General features: G+C 48.7%; 1 protein-coding gene across 1 annotated transcript in view; it reads left to right on the forward strand.

Moving 5' to 3' along the window:
* GRIN2D (glutamate ionotropic receptor NMDA type subunit 2D) overlaps window positions 1-25,411 on the forward strand; it is a 39,946-nt gene that overhangs the window by 10,938 nt on the left and 3,597 nt on the right. The window contains 4 exon segments of the mRNA XM_021094673.1: window positions 1,921-2,046; window positions 2,240-2,469; window positions 4,303-4,463; window positions 25,170-25,357. Of these exon segments, the coding sequence (XP_020950332.1) occupies window positions 1,921-2,046; window positions 2,240-2,469; window positions 4,303-4,463; window positions 25,170-25,357 (705 nt within the window).

Below are 25,411 nucleotides of genomic sequence, written 5' to 3' on the forward strand. Positions count from 1 at the left end.
GTAGTGAGGGCTGGGAGGGAAGCTGGTGGGGGATTGCGCAGGTCTTGGTCGCTATGGTAGGCAGGTTGGGTTTGACTCTTACTGCACTGGCAAAGCTTTTAACTACAGGCAGTGGTGGAGTGATACACGATCATATTTAAGCTTTTAAAATATCCCACTGATGGTCTAAGGAGGCAGGAAGCCCGTGAAGAGGCTACTGGGGAGGCCCATGCAGAGAGGATGGGGTGTGGGGTAGGAAGATGGCCATGAGCTGAGACAAGTAAACAGGCTTAGGATGCTGTTGGAAAGCTGACACCAGGAGTTCCCGTCATGGCTCAGCTCTAACGAACCCAACTAGCATCCATGAAGATGTGGGTTCAATCCCCAGCCTCACTCAGTGGGTCGAGGATCCAGCGTTCCCGTGACATGGCTTGGATCTGGTGTTGCTATGGCTATAGTGTAGGCTGGCACCTACAGCACCGATTTGATCCCTAGTCTGGGAACCTCCATATGCTGCAGATGCAGCCCTAAACACACACACACACACACACACACACACACACACACACACACACACAAAAGAAAGCTGACACCCGATGGGTTGGTGGCTTTGAGGCAGAATGGGTAGAGATCTCATTTACTGAGCTTGGAGAAGACAAAAGAGAAGGTGTACCTCAGGCCAAGGACAGCGGTTCGCGTCTGTCCCCTCTTGCTCTCCGAAATCTGAGCAAAGCTCCTGGGAGGGAGAGGGCCCGGGAGGAGGAGGGACAGCCCTTCCTTGGTGTTTTGTTTCCTGTCTGTTTCCCCTACGATGTCTCTTGTGGCCTCCTCTTTGCACCAAGGTCTCTGCAGGGCACCCTGAGCTGCACCACGTGGGGCCCCTGCCTTCAGCAAGGGAGTGACAAGGTCGTGTTTATGCCCCATCACATGGCCAAGTGGAGGTGGCAGGCGTGTCCTCAGATGCTGCAGTGATAGTCCAGGCTGGTGACCCTACTGTGACAGGGGCAGTCCTGGCTGCTTGCACTTGGCCCAAGGAGGTCAAATCCCGGGTACCGATCTCAAGGAAACAGTGATTTGAGTTGATTGTCAGTGAACTGCCAGAGGCAGTGTGAGGAGAGGACACAGGAACTTGATTTTGGCTGATGGACAGGTCAGGGTAGTGCCTCTGGCAGGGGAGCTATTGAGAAGGAGACAGATAGGGTGTGGCTTGGGGGGAGCACTGTGAGTTCTGGGTGGTTAAAGCAATTGGATTCTTGAGAAAAGGATCAGCCTGGAGAGGAGGGTGGGAACAAGGCTGAGGGGCTGGGACTTGGGTCTGGGGTCACTGGGGAGCCATGGAGGGCTGTGAGCCGGGGAGAGGCCAGGTCATCTCTGGGTGTAGAAAGAGCCTCTAGGGCTGTGGTTGGGGGAAGGGCTGGAGAGGAGCGGATGGGGAGACGGTCCAGGGGAAAGCATGAGGTCTGAGCCATGTTGGCAGAGAGAATGGAGAGGGAAGGTCGAGGTGGAGCAGTGAGGGAAGGACTGGAGGATAAGGTTGGGGACCGACAGGGCGCTGGGGAAGGGGGTGAAGGAGGAAGTGAGGATGGCACCTTGGGGTGGGGGTCTGGGCCATGATGGATGGATGGATGGTGAATCTCCTAGGAAGGGGAGCCTGGAAGCTGGCTTGGCTCTGTGTGTGGGATCGGTCTGGGGCAATTGCCAGGAAGAGGTGGAGAATCAGATATTTAGGAGTGGAAATCACAGAAATGGTTGAGATGACTGTCTTTGGGAGACACTGTCCCCCAGGGGCTCGGTGGGCAATGAATCTGTCCCCAAGATGAGGAGCCTGGGAAGGGGCAGAGTAGGACGGGGTCAGGGCCAGGCTCTACCTTTGTTCACGAGTCTATGGGCACCCAGTCCTTAGCTTGGCTGAGTCATGACCATGCACCCCCTTGCCCTCAGAGCCATACAGCCCTGCCGTGTGGGTGATGATGTTCGTCATGTGCCTCACTGTGGTCGCTGTCACCGTTTTCATCTTCGAGTACCTCAGTCCCGTGGGCTACAACCGCAGCCTAGCCACGGGCAAACGTAAGTCCTCTCTCCCCATCACTCTACCTCAGAGTGCCCGGATCAAAGATAGAACTACATTTCCCAACAGCCCCTGGGATGGGCTTCTGAGGTACTTGTGGCCTCAGGGGCCACTGGGAGTTGTAGTTCTTTCTGCTTCCTCATTGAGCAGAAGGGATTTGGGGTCCATGTCCCCCTCCTGGCCCCCCTGCAGGCCCTGGTGGCTCAACCTTCACCATTGGGAAATCCATCTGGCTGCTCTGGGCCCTGGTGTTCAATAACTCGGTGCCCGTGGAGAACCCCCGGGGGACCACCAGCAAAATCATGGTGCTGGTGTGGGCTTTCTTCGCCGTCATCTTCCTCGCCAGCTACACAGCCAACCTCGCCGCCTTCATGATCCAGGAGGAGTATGTGGACACCGTGTCTGGGCTCAGTGACCGAAAGGTGTGTGTGTTTGGGGAGGGAGGAAATTGGCCGCGGTTGGTGGGGACAAAGCTCGGCCCGTGGAAGGTTAGGGGTTGTTTCCTGGCGGTTAGAATGGTAGAATGAAATGCATATTCTGGAGGGAAAAGGCTATGTTTCACAATGAACTATTTAGATAGTCCAAGGAGGAGAGGGTGTCCCCAGATAGTCTAGGGGCAAGTAGTGCCAAATGGAATATTCTAGACCAGTGCTTCTCTCAAATGGTGATGAAGGGCAACTTTGGAAATTTCTAATCCAGTGGAAATTTATTTACTTTATTTTATTGCAATTTTTATTTTATTTTAATTAATTAATTTTATTTCAAATAAAATAGAAAGGAATTACTGGAAAAGGAAAATAAAATGGAAAACCAAGACATGCCAAGTTCAAACCCGCATTTTATTTCATAGGTTCAACAGACATAAAATTTTCCTGTCAATAGCTTGAAATGCTCACTCTCTCAGTTTCTGGACTTACCTCATCAAGGATCAAATTTCGTTTAGGGACTGGTAGTTTGTTTGAGACTAATGTGGTTAACAGGGTGTTGTGACCTATTAGAAGGTAGATAAATCAACTCAATGGATTATAACAAGGATTTTTTAAAAAAAGAGAATGGAGGCTTTTGGAACCTGACTAGTATCCATTAGGATGTGGGTTCGATCCCTGGCCTTGCTGGGTGGGTTAAGGATCCAGTGTTGCTGTGAGCTGTTGTGTAGATCACAGATGCAGCTCAGATCTGGCATTGCTGCGGCTGTGGTGTAGGCCAGCAGCTACAGCTCTGATTTGACCCCTAGCCAGGGAACCTCCATATGCCGAAAGGGCAAAAAAACAAAAGACAGAACAAACAAAGGGAATGGAATAGAAGAGAATAGAAAATATGTGTGACAGCGCCCACCTTTCTGGCCCTGTCGGTTGTTAAAGCAGTGAACTATTTCTGAGCAGATTGGTATCTAGCAACTGCCCCCAGCCTGGGCCATGCCAGGCCCCACCCCTGGGACCTCCCACCATCCAGCAAGTTGAGGGTTAATGCCTGGCCCATCGGGAGCCTCTGGGGCTGGTCTAGAGCTTTGCTGTCAGTGTCTTTTCTGATTGGACCATGATCAGGCCATCGTGGGGGTTATTATTTTTTTTCTTTTTCTTTCTTTTTTTTTTTTCTTTTTAGGGCTGCACCCGAGGCATCTGGCGGTTCCCAGGCTAGGGGTCGAATCAAAGCTGCAGCTGTCAGCCTACACCACAGCCATAGCAAAGTTGGATCCAAAATGAGTCTACGGCCTACACCACAGTTCACAGCAATGCCGGATCCTTAACCCACTGAGCAAGGCCAAGGATTGAACCCGCATCCTCATCGTTACTAGTCAAGTTCATTACCGCTGAGCCACAATGGGAACTCCTGGGGGTTAAATATTTTAATATTAGGAGTTCTCCTGTGGCTCAGTGGGTTAAGGATCTGGTGTTGTCCCTGCCATGCCTTGGGTCACCGTCCTGGAGGAGCAGGTTCAGTCCCTGGCTTGGGAAATCCCACATGCTGGGCACAGCCAAAAAAAATTTTTTTTCAATATTCTTCCTGATTGTGTATATGCATGTGTATATATACGTGTCTGCATACGTGTGTACAGATGTCTGCGGATGTATGTCCTGGATGAAGAGCAGGGCTTCCTACTGGGGGTCACGGTGAGCAAGTTTAAGAAACACTTCTGGACTGGGGTGTCGGCCAGTTGGCCAGAGTCCCCAGAGTGGAGCATCTGGCTGAGGACATTCTGGAGCCAGATGCCCCCCTGGAGTGGGGCGCCCTAATAACTCCTCCTTCTGCTCCAGTTTCAGCGGCCCCAGGAGCAGTACCCACCCCTGAAGTTTGGGACGGTGCCCAACGGGTCCACGGAGAAGAACATCCGTAGCAACTACCCCGACATGCACAGCTACATGGTGCGCTACAACCAGCCCCGCGTGGAGGAAGCACTCACTCAGCTCAAGGCAGGGTCAGCGCAGACTGCGGGTCGGGAGGTGGGGGAGGGTGAGGGGCGGGCTTCGGGGGGGAGGGCGAGATGGTAGGAGGTCAAGGGTCCTTCATCAGCCTGAGGTCAGCCCTGGGTGGGTCAGCTGGGAGGGCAGCGGTCATTGGGGGTGAGAATGAACTCCTCCTTCCAGGAGCAGGATCCAGTGATTATGGATCCTGGGGCCAGACTGCCAGGGTTCACACCCTGGCTTTGTCCCTTCTTGGCTGTGTGACCTCAGGCAAGTTACTCAACCTCTCTGGGCCTTGGTTTCCTCCTTTGTAAAATGGGGATCACAAGAGAACCCACCTCCCAAGTTTCTTGTAAGAATAGTTATAGTTCTCATCATTAGTTAAGATAATATATTATTAGTTATTATTATTAGTTAATCCATGCAAAGCACTCAGCATCTGGCACACTGTAGGTGTTTGCTGCTGCTGTTATTATTATTATTATTATTAATATTATTATTATTATTATTATTACTGTCATTGTCATCATCATCAGATCTGAACTCACTGGAATCAATACTTAGATATGTTGTTGTTTTAACGTGTTTCCATATCATAGGGATAACATTAAGTTCTGGCCCCAAAGTTCAGTCCAAGGTTACAGCAAAGACGAGCGCAGTGACTCTCCTGGTCCCTCACTGGTCTCGTCATTCGGCATGCATTGATGTTCTCCATGCCAGGCAGTGAACAAACAGAGCAGAATTCCTGCCTATAGGTAGCTTATGGTCTAGAGGTAGGAAATGAATGAGAAACCGGCAAGCAGAAGAGCCAGCATGACGGGTTCAGAAAGTGATGCTGAGCGGGAGCGTGACTGAGCGGGGGTATGTTCACCAGGGTGTGGAGGGGAGGCCTCTCGGAGGAGGTGACTTGAGCAGAGCCCCGAAGGTGGTGAGGGACTCCTCCTTTGGCCGGGAGGACTTGCGGAGGCAGAGCCTTGCAGGCGGAGGGTTTGATCGGGGAGTGCTCCTGGCTTGTTGGAGGAACAGCAAGAAAGCTGAAGGGTGCAGAGCTCAGTTTAGAGGGTAGATGACAGTAAGACACAAAATGTGACCCTGAGGTGAGGCTAAGGTCAAGGTTGGCTTTGTATGCGGGACAGTGAGAAGCTGTTTGGAGGGGGGACTTTAAGTAGGGATGTGATCAGGTTTCGGTGTGTCAATGCCACCTTGGCTGCAATGCAGAGAATGAATAGAGGGGTGGTGCCTGTCAGGCAGAAGCTATGTTGTCTTCTAGGCCCCTTCCGCCAGGGCCCCTCTCTGCTGACCCCTGAAGTGGCCACTCCTAACCGGATCTTTTTTTACCTCTCTGTCTTGATGAGACTTGTTGGGCTGCAAAAATAGAAACTCAATCAACCTGCTTTAAGGAAAATGATGGGTTAACATAAGGATACAGGGACTCTCTCAGAACCAGTTGCTGAGGAGTTCCCCGGTGGCCTAGTGGTTAAGGATCATTGTCACTGCTATGGCTCGGGTTCAGTCCTGGCTCGGGAACGTCTGCATGCCACGGGGACAGCCAAAAAACAAAGAGACAAAAAACCAGTAGCAGAAAGCAAAGTTAGGCCTTGTGGAAAGGTGAAAGTTCACTCATGCATTTAAAAATGTTTTAAAGAGTGCCAACTCTGAGCCAGGCACAGTTCCTGCACTGGATGACAGTAGTCAAGACAGTAGATAAGTTTCCTGAATCCCCTGGAGTGCTTAAATAAGAGAGGTTTCTTTTATATGTACATATATATATATATATATATATAGAAGCATAGTTGATTTACAATATTCTGTTTCTGGTATACAGCAAAGTGATTCAAATATACATAAGAACGTTAAATTATTTTCCATTATAAGTTATTATAAAATATTGAATATAGTTCCCAGTGCTATACAGTAGGACTTTGTTTCTTATCTTACCTTTTTTTTGGGGGGGGGGGCTATGCCCAAGGCATGTAGAAGTTCCTGGGCCTGGAATCAAACTTGTGCCACAGCAGCCAGCGACCCAAGCCACTGCAGTGACAATGCCAGATCCTTAACCCACTGCACCATAAGAGAACTATCTATTTTATATACAGTAGTTGGTATCTGATAATCCCAATTCCTAATTTACCACCACCCCCTTTCCTCTTTGGTAATGATAAGCTGTTTTTTTATCAGACAGATGTTTCTTTATCACTCAATAAGAAGGCCAGAGCTGGCATGAAATCTCAGAGATGCAATCAACATCCAAACTCTTTCCATTTATTTGTTCTACCAGCCTTGGAGCATAGACCTTCATACTCATTGTGGTTGCCTCATGGTTACAAGATGGCTACTGCAACTCTGTGGAACACATCTTGGTTCCAGACAAGAAGGCAGAAGAAGGGTACAAGAGCGGAAATTTTTCTGAGTTCCCTTGTGGTGCAGTGGGTTAAGGATCCAGCAATGTCACAGCAACCGTTCGGGTTGCTGCTGTGGTGTGGGTGCAGTCCCTGGCCTGGGAACTTCCGCATGCTGAGGGCCAAAAAAAAAAAAAAAAAAGAGTGGAAGATTTTTCTATTGGCAAGGCTTTGCCTTTTTATTGGGGAAAGTATGCCTTTCAAAGGGACTTCCAGCTATTTCTCAGAATGTGTCAGATGGCCACTCCTAGCTGCAAGAGAAGCTGGGAAATTGAGTGCATTAGCTTTCCAGCCTCTGTTGTAGAAAAAGGCAAAGGAAGAGTTTGTAAACAGAGATCATGGGAGCCAAGCCAGCAGCCAGAGTCCTGCCCTTGTGGAGTTTGTATTTTGCCACCTACCAGCTTGTCTCTTGCATCTTTTCCTTCTCTAGTCCTCTATCTCCTTTCTCTCAATTTCTGGGGGTCACATGGTCTCTTGTCTCCTATCTCTCTGCGTGTCCTCTTCGTGCTTTGCCTGCAAGCCTCTTTCTGATACTGAGAACCTCGATCTCATCAGTCAGCTCCTCTTTCTCTAGCCTCCTATAACTGCTGCTGTTCTCTCTGTCCCATTTCACCTCCTTCATGGGGTCACTTCTTTCTCCCCTACCCGCCTTCCCTCCCCTTGAACACCATGAACATGAGATCAGGTAACAGGCTTTTCTTTTTCTTTTTCTTTTTTTTTTTTTGATATATATAAAATTGAAGCATAGTTGATTTAGTTAGTTTAAGGTGTACAACAAAGTGATTCCTATATATATGTTCTTTTCCAGATTCTTTTCCATTCTAGGTTATTACAAGATATTGGATATACAGTAGGTCCTTGTCATTTATCTCTTTTATATATAGTAGTGTGTATCTGTTAACCCTAAACTCCTAGTTTATCCCTCCCCCGCCCCTTTCCCCTCTGATAACAATCCAGCTTTTCTTTTTTAATCAAGGCTTTGGGCAGGCCCACAGCTAACATTTGCTGGGCCCAAGCAAGAGTACAAATAGGGGCTCGCATACCTATGTCTGACTATTTCAACTGTATAAACCAAGTTAGCAAATCACCCAATATGTTGGGTCCTCTTGCCTTGACAAATGCCCCTTCTCAGCAAACAGAAAGGCTGATAGGTTCAAGTTCAGAATCCTCAGAGTTCCAGGAGAGAACCTGACTCCTTGTCTTCCCACCCAGACCATTTTCTTGCCTCTTCCAGCTTCTGGAAGCTGGATTCCTTGGATCATGGCCTGGAATTGCTCAGACTCTGCTGGCATTGTCATGTCTCCTTCTCTAATCGACCCTCCTGCCTCCCTCTTGTAAGGTCCCTTTGATTACATTGGGCCCACCCAGATGATCCAGGATCATCTCCCCATCTCAAGATCCTTAATTTAATCACACATACAAAGTCTCTTTTGCAATATAACTATTCACAGGTTCCATATATTAGGGTGTAGATATCTTTAGGGAGCTGCTATTCTACCACAAGTTCCTAGAGCATCATTGCCAAGCGAGGTGTGGATTCTGGTGGGCATGACCCCTTGGCCCCAGGGACTCCTCTGGGGGTGGTGGTATGGGGACATCCTCAGAAGCATGGGATCCGGAGCAACACTCCCTTGCTGGAGGTCTCTCAAGTGAGTATTGTGTTTGGAGAATCATGGCCAGAGGTGTTAGGACACAGCACAGACCAGAAGGATAGTTTGTGTTTTTCAGTTGTGCATTCATCTCTTCATGCGTTCTTTTTAGAGACCAGTTTTCCTTATCTTCCCACACAATGGCACGGTTCTGGTGTCCCGCATGGCCTGAGAGTTCCTAAGAGTTTCCTGGGGGTACTTGACAGCATGGGTTTTAGAACCAGATGGTCCTGGGTTCCAATGGGAGCTACCAGTGAGGAGAGTCAGTTCTGCTCCTGAATCTTAACTTTCGCCTCCATAATATGGAATCAACGATTCCATCCAGCTGCAAAGTGGCTCTGGGAAATAGACCGTCAGCAGCCAGGTTCCTCTTTCTTCTGCCTCTTCCTCTCAGTGGCTACTGGCTCTCATCTCAGTCTCTGCACATACTGGTCTCGGTTTCAGCTGTGCCCACAAATTCTCCGGAGCCCAGTTTCTGTGCAACCAGTCAGCGCCAGGGTCCCATGAGCCCTTGCGTGCCTGTGTTCAATTTCATATTCTCGCGAGTAAGAATGCGATTGGTTCAGCTGAGGGGTAGGTGCCTGCGCCCTGGCCAATCAGCTCCGTCGGGGTGAGACCTGTCACGTGATTCCCTGAGCCGAACCTTCCCTACTCCGCCCAGGTTCTCAAAGATGCTGGGGGAGTTCCCGTCGTGGCGCAGTGGTTAACCAATCCGACTAGGAACCATGAGGTTGCGGGTTCGGTCCCTGCCCTTGCTCAGTGGGTTAATGAGCTGGCGTTACCGTGAGCGTGGTGTAGGTTGCAGACGCGGCTCAGATCCAGCGTTGCTGTGGCTCTGGCGTAGGCCGGTGGCTACAGCTCCGATTGGACCCCTAGCCTGGGAACCTCCATATGCCGCGGGAGCGGCCCAAGAAATAGCAAAAAAACCCAAACAAACAAAAAAACAAAGATGCTGGGGAATCATTTCAAGAACACGCTTCTTTTCCTGCAGGACACCCCCTTTTCTCTGGGCTTGGCCCCCTTCACCTTCACATTCCCAAGCTTCAAACAGTTTCCTGTTCCCAGATCTTTTCCCCTCTTCTCTTTAAAGGTTTTATTTGGGTAAAACTTGTATGTTGTTAGAAATAAAAAGGTAAAAAGTGAAGACCTCTCCCTTATCCCTCTTTATTCATGTTCCAAGATGTTTCCTCCAGCCTTTTTTTCCTAGAGCAGCACTAGGGAGCCATATATGCAATTTATTTTTATTTTTTTAGTGATGGATGAGTGATTTTATTTTTTTGTTCATGACACTTTTTTAAAAATTGAAGTATAGTTGATTTACCATGTTTCAAGTGTACAGCACAGTGATTCAGTTTTATCCTTTTTCAGATCCTTTTCCATCATAGGTTATTACAAGATATTGGCTATAGCTCCCTATGCTATACAGTATGTAAATATCCAGTAGCCACACTAAAAGAAGCAGGTGGTATTAATTCTTTTTTTAAATAAATTTTATTATTATTATCATTTTGCTTTTTGGGGGGCGCACTCAAGGCATATGGAAGTTGCCAGGCTAGGAGTCGAATCAGAGCTACAGCTCACAGCCTACACCATAGCTCACAGCAGTGCCAGATCCTTGGCCCACTGAGCGAGGCCAGGATCAAACCCACATCCTCATGGATACCAGTCAGGTTCATTACTGCTGAGCCACAATGAGAACTCCCAATATTAATTGTAATGGTACATTGTCTTTAATCCAATAGCTCCATTATTTTATCATTTCAGTTTGTAGTATAAAAATTGAGATGGTTCACAATTTGGCGGGGGTGGGGTGGGGTGGGCACTTTATATATTATCATCACAGCACATCTCAATTCAGCCCCACCATATCTCAAGTGTTCAGTAGCCACACCTGGCTAGGAGCTGTCACAGTGTAGTTCTAGAACTCTTTTTACTTCTTTTGTTATTTTCCTCCTTTCTTCTCTTTTCTTCTTTTTTCTCCTCTTCTAGTTCCCCTTACTTGTATTTCCTCCACTTTTTTTTTTCTTTTTCTTTTTTGGCTTCCCCATGGGGTATGGAAGTTCCTGGGCCAGGGGTCAGATCCCAGATGCAGTGGCAGCCTACGCCGCAGCTATGGCAACACCAGATCTTTTTAACCCACTGTGCCCGGCTGGGAAAGGAACCTTCGTCCATCGCTCCAGAGATGCCTCTGATCCCGTTGCACCATAGTGGGAACTCCTCTTCCACTTCTTAATCTTTTCTTTCACTTTCCCCCACCCCCAGAGTTTCCCTGCCACTTAGGATCTACAAACCATTCGCCTCAACTGCTTCCTAAGAATTCTGTAAATTCCTGGGCTTCCCAGGTTCCCTCTGGCTGCAAGCTCCTCTTCACTTTCTGGACCATCTTACCAGGCCTGAGTCTATCAACCAAAACTGGAGCCCACCCCTCCCCTAATCTCCACAAAAGCCCCCAGTGACATCGAGCTGTGTGAGCTAGGAATTCCCTGGTGGCCAGCAGTTAAGGATCCGGCATTCTCACTGCTGTGGTGCAGGTTTGATTCTCTAGTCTGGGAACTTCCAAAAGCCGCAGGTACAGCCAAAACGAAAGCCTGTGTGTGCTGAACTGAAGATCGGGAACATGAAGGGCATTGGCTGTCTGCGCCGACCAGCAGAAAGGAAATGCAAGCCACTGTGTAATTCTAAATGTTTAGTAGCAGTGTTGAAAGATACACAAAGAGGAGTTCTCATTGGAAACAAATCTGACTAGTATCCATGAGGATTCGGGTTCAATCCCTGGCCTCATTCAGTGGGTTAAGGACCCAGCATTGCCATGAGCTGTGGTGTAGGTTGCAGACATGGCTCCAATCCCATGCTGCTGTGGCTGTGGTATAGGCTGGCAGCCACAGCTCCAATTTGACCCCTGGCCTGGGAATTCCATATGCTGTGTGTGTGGCCCTAACAAGCAAAAAAAAAAAAGACACACAATGAAATAGGCGAATTTCATTTTAGCAATATATCTTCCTTAGCCTAGTATATCCAAAATATCGCAACAGGAGTTCCCATCGTGGCACAGCGGAAATGAATCTGACTAGGAACCATGAGGTTATGGATTCGATCCCTGGCCTTGCTCAGTGGGTTAAAGATCAGGCGTTGCTGTGAGCTGTGGTGTAGGTCACAGACACGGCTCGGATCTGGTTGTGGCATAGGCTGGTGGCTACGGCTTCGACTAGACCCCTAGCCTGGGAACTTCCGTGTGCCACACCTGCAGCCCTAAAAAGACAGAAAAAAAAAAATTGCAACATGTAATCTGTATAAAAATGGTTGAGGAGTTCCCACAATGGCACAATGGGATCGGCTGTGTCTCTGGAGGGTAGGTACACAGGTTCAATCCCCAGCACCACACAGAGGTTTAAGGCTCTGGTGCCGCTGCAGGTATGGTGTAAGGTCACAGCTGTGCCTTGGATTTGATCCCTGGCCCTGGAACTCCATATGCCTCGGAGCAGCCAAAAAAGAAAAAAAGAAAGAAAAAGGTTGAGGCCTTTTACATAATTCCACACCCCACCCCACCCCCGTGCACGCCCTGACACCTTAGAAACCCAGTGTGCATTTTACACTCAACACGAACGTCAGTTCAGACCTGCCCCTTTTCAGTGCTCAGAGCAGCCCCAGTGTAGCTCCCAAACTGGATGGCTCAGGTCTGCATCATCTAAACGCACAAAGTTTCACAGTGCACATTATGAAGAGGGAACATGAAAGGGATCTGGCCACCTCTCCACCCCCTGGGACTTTTTCACTTTCTTACTCACCCCCCCACCCCCAGTGTCCTGCCCAGCCAGGCAGCTGACTCATCTTTCCCCGTTTCCCTCTTCCGTTCAGTCCTCCGCAGCCCCTCCCTCTGGGATGGCCCCTGGGAATTCCAGATCCTCTCCTTCACTTCTGCAAAGTAGGGCGGCTTTCCCAGGCTCTGCTCCCCATCCCGACTTCTTGAGTACAGAGCGCCTTTCCTTGGGAGGCTAGGGAATCACCTTCCTCTTTTCTTTTCCTTCTGCGGGGATGTTCTCCTGTTCCCAGTCGACTTCCTTCTGTTTGGAGAGCATGAATTCCCAGACTTGGGTGGGAGGGTACCCTGTGTCCCAAATCTACTTGGATCCTGAGTTTTGGAGAGCAGTGAGAGTGAGACCAGCAAGGGAGTCCAACCCTGCCTCAAAAAATGAATCCGGAAGTTCCCATCATGGCTCAGCGGAAACGAATCTGAGTAGTATCCATGAGGTTGTGGGTTCGATCCCTGGCCTTGCTCAGTGGGTTAAGGATCCGGCATTGCCATGAGCTGTGGTGTAGGTCACAGACCCGGCTCAGATCTGGCATTGTTGTGGCTGTGGCCAGCAGCTACAGCTCCAATTAGACCCCTAGCCTGGGAACCTCCATGTGCCATGGGTGTGGGTGCAGCTCTGAAAAGACCAAAAAAAAAAAGAATCCACGTCTAAACTGCCCCCCCCCATGTTCAGAGAATGAGGGATACCTGTATTTTTCTTTTCATCCAAATGTCAACCACAATCCCAGCCCTTAATAAGAATAGCTTGAGGCTTCATCCCGTGTCTTTTTATCTTGCATCTTAAAAAAAAAAAAATAAAACTGAGATGTGGGAGTTCCCGTTTCAGCTCAGCAGGTTAAGGACTGGACATAGTGTCCATGAGGATTGGGTATAATCCCTGGCCTCATTCAGTGGGTTAAGGACCCAGCGTTGCCATAAACTGAGGCATAGTTTGCAAACAAGTCTTGGATCCTGCGTTGCTGTGGCTGTGGTGTAGGCCGGCAGCTGCAGCTCCAATTTGACGCCTAGTCTGGGAACTTCCATATGCTGCAGGTGTTTTTGAGATATAATATGCACAGATTTTTAAGAAGAAAAGATTTTTAAGAGTTGATTTACAACGTTGTGTTAGTTTCTGGTGTACAGCAAAGTGATGGAGACACACACACACACACGTTTATATTCTTTTCCGCTGTGATTTATAACAGGATATTGAATACGGTTCCCTGGGCTGTGCAGCAGGACTTTGCAGTTTATCCATTCTCTGTATAATAGTTTGCATCCGCTAATCTCAAACGCCCAATCCAGCCCCCTCACCCCCCTTCCCCTTGGCAGCCGCAAACCCCATTCTCTATGTCTGCAAGCGTGTTTCTGGTTCGTAGATAAGTTCATTTGTCACACGCAGATCTTAAGTGTGCATGTCACTGACAGCCTCTAGATTCATGTGACCACACTCAGATTGAAGTATGGAAAAGGTGTTTTTTTTTTTTTTTTTTTTTTTTTTGTCTTTTTAGGGCCGCACCCACAGCACATGGAGGTTCCCAGGCTAGGGGTCCAATCCGAGCTACAGCTGACGGCCTACCTCACAGCCACAGCCACATCAGATCCGAGCTGTGTCTGCGACCTAAACCACAGCTCACGGCAACACCGGATCCTTAACCCACTGAGCAAGGCCAGGGATCAAACCCATGTCCTCATGGTTCCTAGTCAGATTTGTTTCCGCTGCACCATGACGGGAACTCCAGAGGTATGGAAAAATTGGAATTCCTCTCTGCCCCTCTTGTCACCATAGATTATCACTATAAATTAGTTTCACCAGGTTTTGAATATCACATAGAGTCAAACAGGAGCTCCCATTGTGGCTCAGGGGTAACAAACCCCACCAGTATCCCTGAGGATGCAGGTTCCATCCCTGGCCTCGCCGATCCGGTTAAGGATCTGGCGTTGCCATGAGCTGTGGTGTAGGTTGCAGATGTGGCTTGGATCTGACGTGGCTGTGGCTGTGGCAGAAGCCAGCAACTAACTGCAGCTCCAGGTTGACCCCTAGCCTGGGGACTTCCATATGCCGCAAGGGAGGACCTAAAAAGAAGAAAAGGAAAAGAAAAGAAACAGGGTCAAAGAGTGTGTGTCATCGTTTCTGTGTCTCGCTCACTGTGCCAAACACGACTACCAGATTTGCCCTGGCTGCATTCCACCGGGTACACTGGTAAAGGCCCGTAGCGGATGGCTTCCATTCTACTGACGGCTGGGCATCGGGGTTGTTTCCCGCACGTGGCCATGGTGAACTTTCTACTGTCAGCATTCTTGTACAAGTGTTTGGAGGGCATACGCATTCATTTTTCTTGGATACCTTCCCATGGGTGGAACTGCTGGGTTGATCTTAGCTCCGGAAGGTCCTCCCAGACATTTTCCAAAGTGGTTGTACCAACGTCCCCTCTCGTTGGAAAGTTCCATTTGTTCCATATCCCTGCCAAGGCTTGGTATCTTTCCCACATCTTTTTAATTTACTATAGTGTTTATTATGCATCAAGTTCTGTCCTAACGCATTTAAGATCGTTGTTAGTTGGCAGTAGATTCAACAAAAATCTATTGTCTTGCGGTTCTGGAGGCTGGACGTCCTTGGTTCCTTCTGAGGCTGGAAGGGAAGGATCTGTCCCAGGCTTCTTGGCTTTTCTTTCTCCTTTTTTTTTTTTTTTTCTTTTTTGCTTTTTAGGGCCGGACCGCACCATATGGAGGTTCCCAGGCTAGGGGTGGATTTGGAGCTTCAGCTGCTGGCCTACACCACAGCCACGGCAACACCAGATCCTTAACCCACAGAGTGAGCCCGGGGATCGAACCCGCATCCTCATGAACACTATGTCAGGTTCTTAATTCCCCAAGCCACGACGGGAACGCCGTCTCCTTGGCTTTATACATGGCCATCTTCTTCCGATGTCCGTTCGTATTGCTTTCTTTTCTGCGTGTCTCTGCATCCAAATTCCCCCTCTTTATGAGAACACCGCTTATGTTGGATTAGGGCCCATTCTAATGACCGCATTTTAACTTTCTAACTTGATCGCCACCGTGAAAGACCCTACCTCCAGGAGTTGCTGTCGTGGCTCAGAGGTTAACAAACCCAACTAGCATCCATGAGGACACAGGTTCAATCCTTGGCCTCTCTCCATGGGTTAAGGATCTGGCATTGCTGTGAGCTGTGGTGTAGATTGCAGATGAGGCTCAGATCTCGTGGTGCTTTGGCCACTCTGATTCAACTCCTAGCCTGGAAACCTCCATATGCCATGAGTGTGGCCCTAAGAAAAGACAAAAAGAAAGACAAATAAGGAGTTCTTGTCGTGGCTCAGTGGTTAAGGAATCCGACTAGGAACCATGAGATTGCGGGTTCAATCCCTGGCCTTGCTCATTGGGTTAAGGATCCGGCTTGGCCGTGAGCTGTGGTGTAGGTCGAAGACATGACTTGGATCCCACGTTACTGTGGCTGTGGCATAGACCGGCGGCAACAGCTCCAATTGGACCCCTAGCCTGGGAACCTCCATATGCCACAGATGTGGCCCTAGAAAAGACAAAAAAAAAAGACCCTACCTCCAAGTAAGATCACATCCTGAAGCCCTGGGGTTGGACTTCAATATATGATGTGGGGGAAGACATTTGATTTCAACCCATAACACTTCATAGGCAAATATTATTATCGTCTTTTTTTCTTTTTTTGTCTTTTCTAGGGCTGCTCCCTCGGCATATGGAGGTTCCCAGGCTAGGGGTCAACTGGAGCTGTAGCCACCAGCCTATGCCAGAGCCACAGCAACGCAGGATCTGAGCCGCGTCTGCAACCTACACCACAGCTCACGGCAACACCAGATTCTTAACCCACTGAGCGAGGCCAGGGACTGAACCTGCAACCTCATGGTTCCTAGTTGGATTCGTTAACCACTGAGCCATGATGGGAACTCCCATCCTCGTTGTATTAAAGCTGAGACTAAAACACAGCAACATCGTACTGCTGCTGAATGGGACCTAGGATGTGAACCCTCGAGCCGGATTCTGAGCCAGCTCTCCACCACTGCCTTGTATAACCTCACTCGCCTGGCGAGAAAGCCAGAAACCACCCCGCCTTGTACCTCCCATCGGAAGCTTCATGGACTCACAGAGGATACCCTCGTCACCTCCTGCTCTGAGTTCTTGCTTCTGCTGAATTCTTTTTCTCCCCAGTAATTCCTCTTTACCTTCCCCCCCTAATTTTTGTTCAGTTTTTATCAGAGTTATATATCCACATGGTCCAGAAAGTCAAATACAAGATTCCTTAAAAAAGGGAGTTCCCGAAGTGGCGCAGCAGAAACGCATCTGACTCGTATCCATGGGGACGCAGGTTCGATCCCTGGCATCGCTCAGTGGGTTAAGGATCTGGCATTACTGTGGCTGTGGCATAGGTTGGCACCTATAGCTCTGATTCAGCCCCTAGCCTGGGAACCTCCATATGCCACAGGAGTGGCCCTAAAAAGACAAAAAAAAAAAAAAAAGATTTCTCCAAAAAGGAAAACCACCAAAATTCCCTGGTGGCTCAGTGGGTAAAGGAGCCAGCATTGGCACTGCTGTGGCTTGGGTCACTGCTGTGGCACAGGTTCGATCCCTGGGCCAGGAACTTCCCCATGCTGGGGGCGTGGCCAAAAAAAGAAAAAAAGAAAACCACCAGTGTCGCCCCATCTGCCTCACCTCCATTCCTCCCAGCTCCAAGGAATCTGCTTTCCCCTCGTTACCGTATTGTTTTGCTGGTTGTCTCCCTGTCTCTAAATAACGTGTTTCTATGCCTACCTCTTTATTTTTCCATTTTACCTATTTTCCATTCACTCCTGGCTATGGGAGGCACATACCCATACTCTTCTTTGAATTACTCCAGCCTCCCACATTGTAGTTCTGGCTAGATAATTATGCCATGTTTACTTGCTGTGACTAAATGCTCCCCTGGATGGGACCTGAAGTAAACCCTGATTATTTTCCTGTCCCACACAAGACTTTGTTTATCCTGGAGTTAATATTGTCCCTCTTTTTTTCAGTTGTGTAGTAGCTGAGTTTTCTTTGTGCCTAACTGATTCAAACCCCAAATTCTCCATTAACTACATGTATCTCTTCTTCATATATTCAGACGCATCTGGTACGCCTTTCTTTTCATCTTACTAAAGAAGCTTCTCCCATGGCTTTTTGGCCTGCTCTAGTCTAGTGCATGGCCCCCATCTCAATCCCTTCACCTCCCTCCTGGTTTGGATCCTGTTGTATCCAACTCTTATTATTCCTGGGTTTTGCTCCCTTGTTCTTTTCAGCTTCCTGATACAGGGCACCTGGGGGATACAACTGAGACACATTGCAGAGATGGAAACATCTTTACTCTCCATGGGCCATCTGGATGGGTGTAAACTTCTGAGCTGGAGATCATTTTCCTCCAGAAATTTTTTTTGGTTGTATCCTCGGCACGTGGAGGTTCCTGGACCCGGGCTCGAACCAATGCCACAGCAGTGACAACTCCTGATTCCTTAACCCATTGCACCACCAGGGAACTCCTCCTCCAGAATTTCGAAGGCATCACTGCATTGTCTTCTCATTTCCAGGGTTGTTGAAAAATCCAGAGTCATTCTGATTCCTCAGCCTTGTATGTGACCTTTTTTGCTTCCCTGTCCTTGGTGCACTGACAAGTCTCAGCAATGTGTCTTCATCTATTTTCATCACTGAACCTTTCAGTTCTATCCTGAGTCATTTATTCTGGGAAATTTTCTTGAATTCTTTCAATCACAATTTCCCCTTTCCTTCTATTTCTTTGTCTTTCTAGAAATCTTATTGCTTTGATGTTGGGCTTCCTGGGCTGTGCGATTCTTTTATTATCTTATTTTTCTATCTTTGTATCTTCCTGCTCTACTCCCTGGAAGGTTTTCTTTTTTCTTTTCTGGGAGATTTTCTTAATATTCTCTCCCACTCCTGTATTAGGCTCTTCCACTTACGCTAGTGTATTTTTAACTTTTAAGAACTCTTTTTTTTCCCCCCACATCCACAGCCTGTGGAAGTTCCTGGGTCAGGGATTGAATCCAAGCCACAGCAGTGACAACCCCAAATCCTTAACCACTAGGCCACCAGGCAGCTCCTGAATTTTTTTGGGGGGGGATGCTGTGCAGGAACTTGATGTGGGTTCCCAGACCAGGAGCTGAATGCGGGCCACAGCAGTGAAAGGGACAACTCCCAACCACAAGATCACCAGGTAACGCTTCTTCAAAGAACTCTTTTTTGATCTCTGAATTTTTAGAGGGTTTTGTAAATTTTATGGTATTATTCTGTTGTATCCTACTTTATAATATCCTACTCACGGTTCAAAGTTGCCCTCTCTTGTCTTGTTTCTCTGATGATAGTAACGATAGTTGTTGGGCTTTGTTTTGTTTTGTTTTTTTTACATTTTTCTCCTTTCTGCAGAATCTGTTTCCTCCAAGTCCCCCCTCCCTCCTAAGTATTTTGTTTCTCTTTCTTTTATTTTTTATTTTATCGCATTTTTTTTTTTTTGGCTTTTTAGGGTCGCACCCACAGCATATGGAGATTCCCAGGCTAGGGGTCCAATCAGAGCTACAGCTGCTAGGCCACAGCCACAGCAACACCAGATCCTTAACCCACTAAGTGAGGCCAGGGATCGAACGCGCCACTTCATAGTTCCTCGTCGGATTTGGTTTTTTTCCTTTTATTTTTTCTTTTAAGTTTCTCTCTTTCTTGTTAGAGGCTTGTCTATTAATCCTTGGTAGTCTGTCCATATTTGGGAGCAGGGTCCCAAACTCTGGCTGTGGTGGGCCTGTGAGCACATGAGCAGGGTTGTTGACCATGAACTTCACTGGAGGGATACCTGCCTGGACCACATCTCCACTGTCAGTATATTTCAGTCTCTTCTCCTGGATTAATCATATATATACAGGACTAGTGTGTGTGTGTGTGTGTGTGTGTGTGTCTAATGTATATACATGCATGTCTATGTATATGTGTATGATACTATATATGTGTTTTTAATATAGAGAGGACCAAAGAGGCAAATGAATAATGAATCATGATCTCACTGACAAGATATCCCTAATGATATGAGCGTTAAAAGGCATTTATTCATTCATTCATTCATCTGATAGATGTGTCTTGAGGTCTTTTTGCACCAGCACGGGGCTAGACCCTGAGGGTATAGCAGTGAACAGACTGAAGTCTCTGTTCTCCTGGAGCTTCCGCTCTCGTCTGGAAGACAGACCCACGTGTGTCTAGGGCAGCACCCTCCAACCACCCTTTCTGCGATGACAGGAACATTCTAGATCTGTGCAGTTCGGTGTGGTGGCCAACAACTCGCAATCCCTTGAAATGCGGTTGGTGTGACTCAGGCACGGAATTTTATATTTTAATTAGAATTTGAATCCACGTGGCCACGTGGGGCTAATCATTAACAGTCTGGATGATACTAGAAAAAGTCCATCCCGACAGAGAGGCACAAAGAAATTGGCAGCCTCACATGGCTCTGGCTAGCGCCGGTACCACATGTGGACTGACCCGACTGCTGAGGGCAAACAACCTCACAGGAAGAGAAAGGAAATGCATCTCTTAAAAAGCGTGAAAGAAACACCGGCTTGTCCTCCCAGCCCGTTCTGGAAGCCCACTCCATGAAGGAGGTTCAGTTACTCACTTAGGAGGGGCCAAGAGGAAAATGTCAGGTCCCCTTTCCCTAAAGTATGTTCCACATCAATTCAGCCATGTCTGCACACACATCTTTATACATTCCTTCCTAAAAGTACACACTGTTCTCATCTTGCCTTTTCCGTGGAGGAAAACCTTCTGGAATCATTTCCATACTAATGACATCTTGCCGCTCAGCTCCAGGGACCGGCCCACAGAATCCCGGCTTCGAACCAGCCTGAATTTATTCATTCAAACCCTCTTTATTAAGCCCCTGTTGTGTGCCAGGTGCTGTTCTAGACCCTTTGGACTTAGCAGTGAGCCAGACAGACCATGGCTGCTCCCTCATGGAACTTAAATTCCAGTGGGGGGAGGGGGAAGGGATGGTAAACTGAAGAACTAAAAGGAGCTCCCATTATAGCTCAGCAGGTTAAGAACCCAACTAGTATCCATGAGGATGCAGGTTCCATCCCTGGCCTTGCTCAGGGGGTTAAGGATCTGGCATTGCCTCAAGCGGTGGTGTAGGTCACAGATGCAGCTTGGATCCTGAGTTGCTGGGGCTGTGGTGTAGGCGGGCAGCTGGAGCTCCGATTTGATCTCTAGCCTGGGAATTTCCATTTGTTGCAAGTTCGGCCCAAAGGAAGAAAGAAAGAGGAGTTCCCATCATGGCTCAGTGGTTAGCGAACCCGACAGGCATCCATGAGAATGTGGGTTGATCCCTGGCCTTGTTCAGTGGGTTAAGGGACCTGTGTTGCCATGAGCTGTGGTGTAGGTTGCAGATGTGGCTCAGATCCCATGTTGCTGTGGCTGTGGTGTAGGCCCGCAGCTGTAGCTCTGATTAGACCCCCAGCCTGGGAACCTCCATGTGCTGCGGGTGCGGACCTGAGAAGACAGACAGACAGAAGGAAAGAAACTAACTTAAGAACTAAGGACATTTTATACTTACGAGGAGATAAAAATAGGCTAGGGTGGAGTTCCCACTGTAGTGCATCGAATGGGGTGGCTGTGGAGGTGCTAGTTCTCTCCCCGGCCTGCAGTCGGTTAAAGGATCTGGTGTCGCCACAGCTGTGGTGTAGGTTGCAGCTGGGGCTGGGATTCGATCCCTGGCCTGGCAACTTCAACATGCCGAGGGTGTGGCCATTAAAAAAAAATTGGACGGATGAATGAATTTGGGAACCCCACGAAGGTGGCTACAGTTTGCAGTACTAAACAGGGTACTGGGGAAGGTGTTTTGAGAAAACACTTGAAGGAAGTGAGGGGGCTGGCTAGGTGGTGTCTGGAAGAAGAATGTTCTAGCAGAGGGAACAGCCAGTGCAAAGGCCCTGAGGTAGGAGTGTGCTGGAGCAATATGGAAAGTGCACAGAACAGGGTGACTGGAGCAGCCTCAGGGACGGAGGCGTGCATGGAGATGAGGGGAGAGGGGTAAGCAGGGATGGGGGGCGTTGTACCTGACTAGTACCCAGGAGGATGTGGGTTCAATCCTTAGCCTCACTCAAGGAGGGAGGATCTGGCATTGCTGTGACCTGTGGTGTAGGTCGCAGATGTGGCTCAGATCCTGCCTTGCTGTGGCTGTGACCATGGGTGTGGCTGGCCACTGTAGCTCTGATTCGACCCCTAGCCTGGGAACTTGCGTATGCTGCACGTGCGGCCCCAAAAAAGCAAAAATAAAAATAAAAACAAAAAATAAAAGCAGATTCTTTGCTCCCCTCTCCCTGAAAGCCTGCTCATCTTCCCGCCACTGGAAGCCTTGATTTTTGGCTCTAAAATGCTTCTGGGGAGTTCCCTGGTGGCCTATCAATTAAGGATCTGGCACTGTCACTGCTGGGGCCCCAGGTGCTGCTGTGGCACAGGTTTGATCCCTGGCCTGGGACCTTCTGCATGCCACAGGCATGGCCAAAAAATAATAATAATAAAGGAAAATGCTTCTTGGGTCCCTCCTCCACGCATTTCCCCCACCCCGGACCCCAGAACCCCCTCCTTCCATCCAAGCCTGGTCCCTAGAGCCTCCATCCCTCCTCTTTGGCCTGACTCTAGACGGAGATTCTGAGCGCTTCTTGCTTAAACCAAGGGAACAATGCACCTTTCACCCCAGGGGCATTTTCCTAAACACAGAGACACCTAGAGAGAAAATAGAGTTTGCATACAAGGCAGCAGCGCTCGCCTGCAGGCAGTGTGGGAGTTTTCTCACCTCTACGGGTGTGTGTTTCCTGATGCCAGCTGGCTGCTCCCTGCCTGTTAGGCTCTAAAATGAATCCAAACCCCATTCCCCAACTGCGGGATGGTGAGTGCCTTTCCCACGTTTCTGCTCATTTTCTGGAGCTTTGAATTTCTTCGCCCCCCTCCAAGCTTTGGCTTTGTCTGAATCCATTCGATGTGGGGAATCTTCTCTGTTTCTGCCTTTGCTAGGACGGAGTCTGTCCTTTTCTCAGTTTCTATGCACTGCGCCCCCTGCCCCGGGCATCAGGGCATTTCTATGTGCTCACGTGCGTGTGCAAACAGAGCTTTACTGGATTTGGGGACTCAGAGGTATTTACATCAATGGATGGGCAAACAGCTCAAGTCTCCAGGTGATGTGTTCTTGTCAGGAAGACTCTTCGCCTTCTCCTCCTCAACCAGAGTCCAGCCGAAAGCCTTGATGGCCCTTATTTCCTCCAAGCCTACACTGTCCAAGACTATTTACATTTTAATTAATTGACATTTTTAAAAAGGAGTTCCCCAGTAGCTAAGAAGGTTAAGGATCCGGCATTGTCACTGCTGTGGCCCGGGTTTGATCCCTGGCTCAGGAACTTCCACATGCCGTGGGCGAGACCAAAAAATAAAATCAATTTTAAAAAATAAATTAAAAATATTGGGAGTTCCTGTTGTGGCTCAGTGGTAACAAATCTGACTAGTGTCCATGATGATGCAGTTTCGATCCCTGGCCTTGCTCAGTGGGTTAAGGATCCAGCATTGCTGTGGCTGTGGTGTAGGCCGGCAGCTGCAGCTCCAATTGGACCCCTAGCCTGGGAACCTCCAAATGCCGCAGGTGTGGCCTTAAAAAGCAAAAAATAAAACAAAATTTAAAAATAAAAAATTTAAAAAATTTAAGTTCTCACCCTTTGAGCCCCTTGCAAGTGCTCCAGAGCCCGGGGGGCTGGTGGCTGCCATATTGGACCGCAGAGATGAAACACTGGCATCAGCCCAGAATGTTCTTTTGGACAATATTGGATTAGACAAGACAGGTACCTCCTCCTAGGAACTAGTCTGTGTCTGCAGTTAAAATGACCAAAAATTTCACCCCACAAAATGACTATGGAGCTATATAGTCTAGGGAGGATTCCTGGAATTAAAAAAAAAAAAAAAAAAAGTTCTGGGACTAGTTGGTGGTTTTTTGGTGTTGCTTTTTTTTTTTAGGACCTCGCTGGAAGTTTCCAGGCTAGGGATTGAATCAGAGCCGCAGCTGCTGGCCTATGCCACAGTCGCACCACGCTGGATCCTTAACCCACTGATGGGGGCCAGGGATCAAACCCACGTTCTCACAGTCAATAGCCAGGTTCACTATCACTGAACCACAACGGGAACTTGGGTTTTTTGTTTGTTTTGTTTTGTCTTGCCCTTTTATGGCCTCACTTGGGGCATATGGAGGTTCCCAGGCTAGGGGTGGAATCGTAGCCAGAGCCACTGGCCTCGCCATAGCCACAGCAACACCACATCTGAGACCTACTCCGAAGCTCTCAGCAATGCCAGATCCTTAACCCACTGAGCGAGGCCAGGGATGGAACCCGACCGAATCCTCGTGGATACCCATCAGGTTAAGATACCCATTTTCAACCTGCTGAGCCACAGCAGGAACTCCGGTGATTTTTCTCATGAATACGCTCTGGACCAACATCTTCCTTTGTCAGATCCTCAGTGCTCAGGTGTAGAATAGTTAAACACAGTGTTCCCAAGCGTGACTTCTTTTGTTCATTCATTCATTTATTATGCAAATATTTACGACCATCTTGTAGGTGTCAGGAGCCACTGGGTCGCAGCCCGAAACGGGACTGGCTTGGATGCTGCCCTTGTGGGGCTTGCATTCTAGTGGGAGAGGTGAGATTAATCAACTCACGACAGAAATAAATGTAAAATGGCAGCAGTTGAGAAGGAAAGTGACATGCGGTGAGTGCCACATGTATTCATCTGTGAGGATGGCTAATTCCATGCCCCTGCGTGTCTTCTCACATTGTAGAAATGAGGGCCTTGGGGAGCACCCAAGCCAATTAAGATGCTTGTCTGGGCCTGTGTTTCTCTGTCTGAATAATGGAGATAATAGTTTCCACCTCACAGGAATGTTGGGAGAATTAAGTTATTCTCATAAATAGCATGGTGCCTGGCACTAAGTCATCATTAGCATTATTTGTTTGTTTTTTGTTTTGTTTTTCTTTTTGTTTTTTAGGGCCACACAGGTAGCACATGGCAGCTCCCAGGCTAGAGGTGGAATCGGAGCTGCAGCTGCCGGCCAATGCCTCAGCCACAGCACCATGGGATCCAAACCGCATCCGCCATCTACACCGCAGCTCACAGCAATGCCGGATCCTTCACCCACCGAGTGAGGCCAGGGATTGAACCTGCATCCTACTGGATACTAATTGGGTTCATTACCACTGAGCCACAACGGGAACTGCCATCGTTAGCCTTATTATTATTTGTAAGATGCCCCTTTCTGAATGTCAGTCCTCCGCTTTTGCTTTTATTGCTTTTTAGAGCTGCACCTGAAGCATAGGGAAGTTCCAAGCTACAGCCACCAGTCTACACCATAGCTCACAGCAACACCGAATCCCTGACCCACTGAGCAAGGCTAGGGATCGAACCTGCAACCTCACGGAAAGTAGTCAGATTTGTTTCCGCTGTACCACAATGGGAGCTCCAGTCCTCCTCTTTAAAATAGAGGCGTATCTAGGACCTTCTTTGGAAGTTTCTGGTGAGGACAGAGTGAGCAGTTATTTTATTAACAGTCCCAGCTAACATTTCTCTAGCACTTGCTTTGCTGCAAGGGCCATCTAACCTTCGCAACAACCTTGGAAGGGAGGTGTTGCTGCTGTCCCCATTTCACAGATGTTTAAACTGAGGCACAAGAAGTGCAGTGACCTGCTGAGAAGTTCACCACACAGCTAGAGGTTAGGAATTAGAGGGGTTCTGGGTTGGGCTGGACGGGTGTCTGGGTGGAACTGACTCTGCCCTTCATGGCCTCTCTGGCAGGAAGCTGGACGCCTTCATCTATGACGCGGCCGTGCTCAACTACATGGCCCGCAAGGATGAGGGCTGCAAGCTCGTCACCATCGGCTCGGGCAAGGTCTTTGCCACCACGGGCTATGGCATCGCTCTGCACAAGGGTTCCCGCTGGAAGCGGCCCATCGACCTGGCACTACTGCAGTTCCTGGGGGATGGTGCGGCTGCACGAGAGGATGCCTAGAGGGGGGGGGAGGGGGGGGGAGGCAAGA

The sequence above is a fragment of the Sus scrofa genome, chromosome 6 (assembly GCF_000003025.6).
Source record: "Sus scrofa isolate TJ Tabasco breed Duroc chromosome 6, Sscrofa11.1, whole genome shotgun sequence".
NCBI lineage: Eukaryota > Metazoa > Chordata > Mammalia > Artiodactyla > Suidae > Sus > Sus scrofa.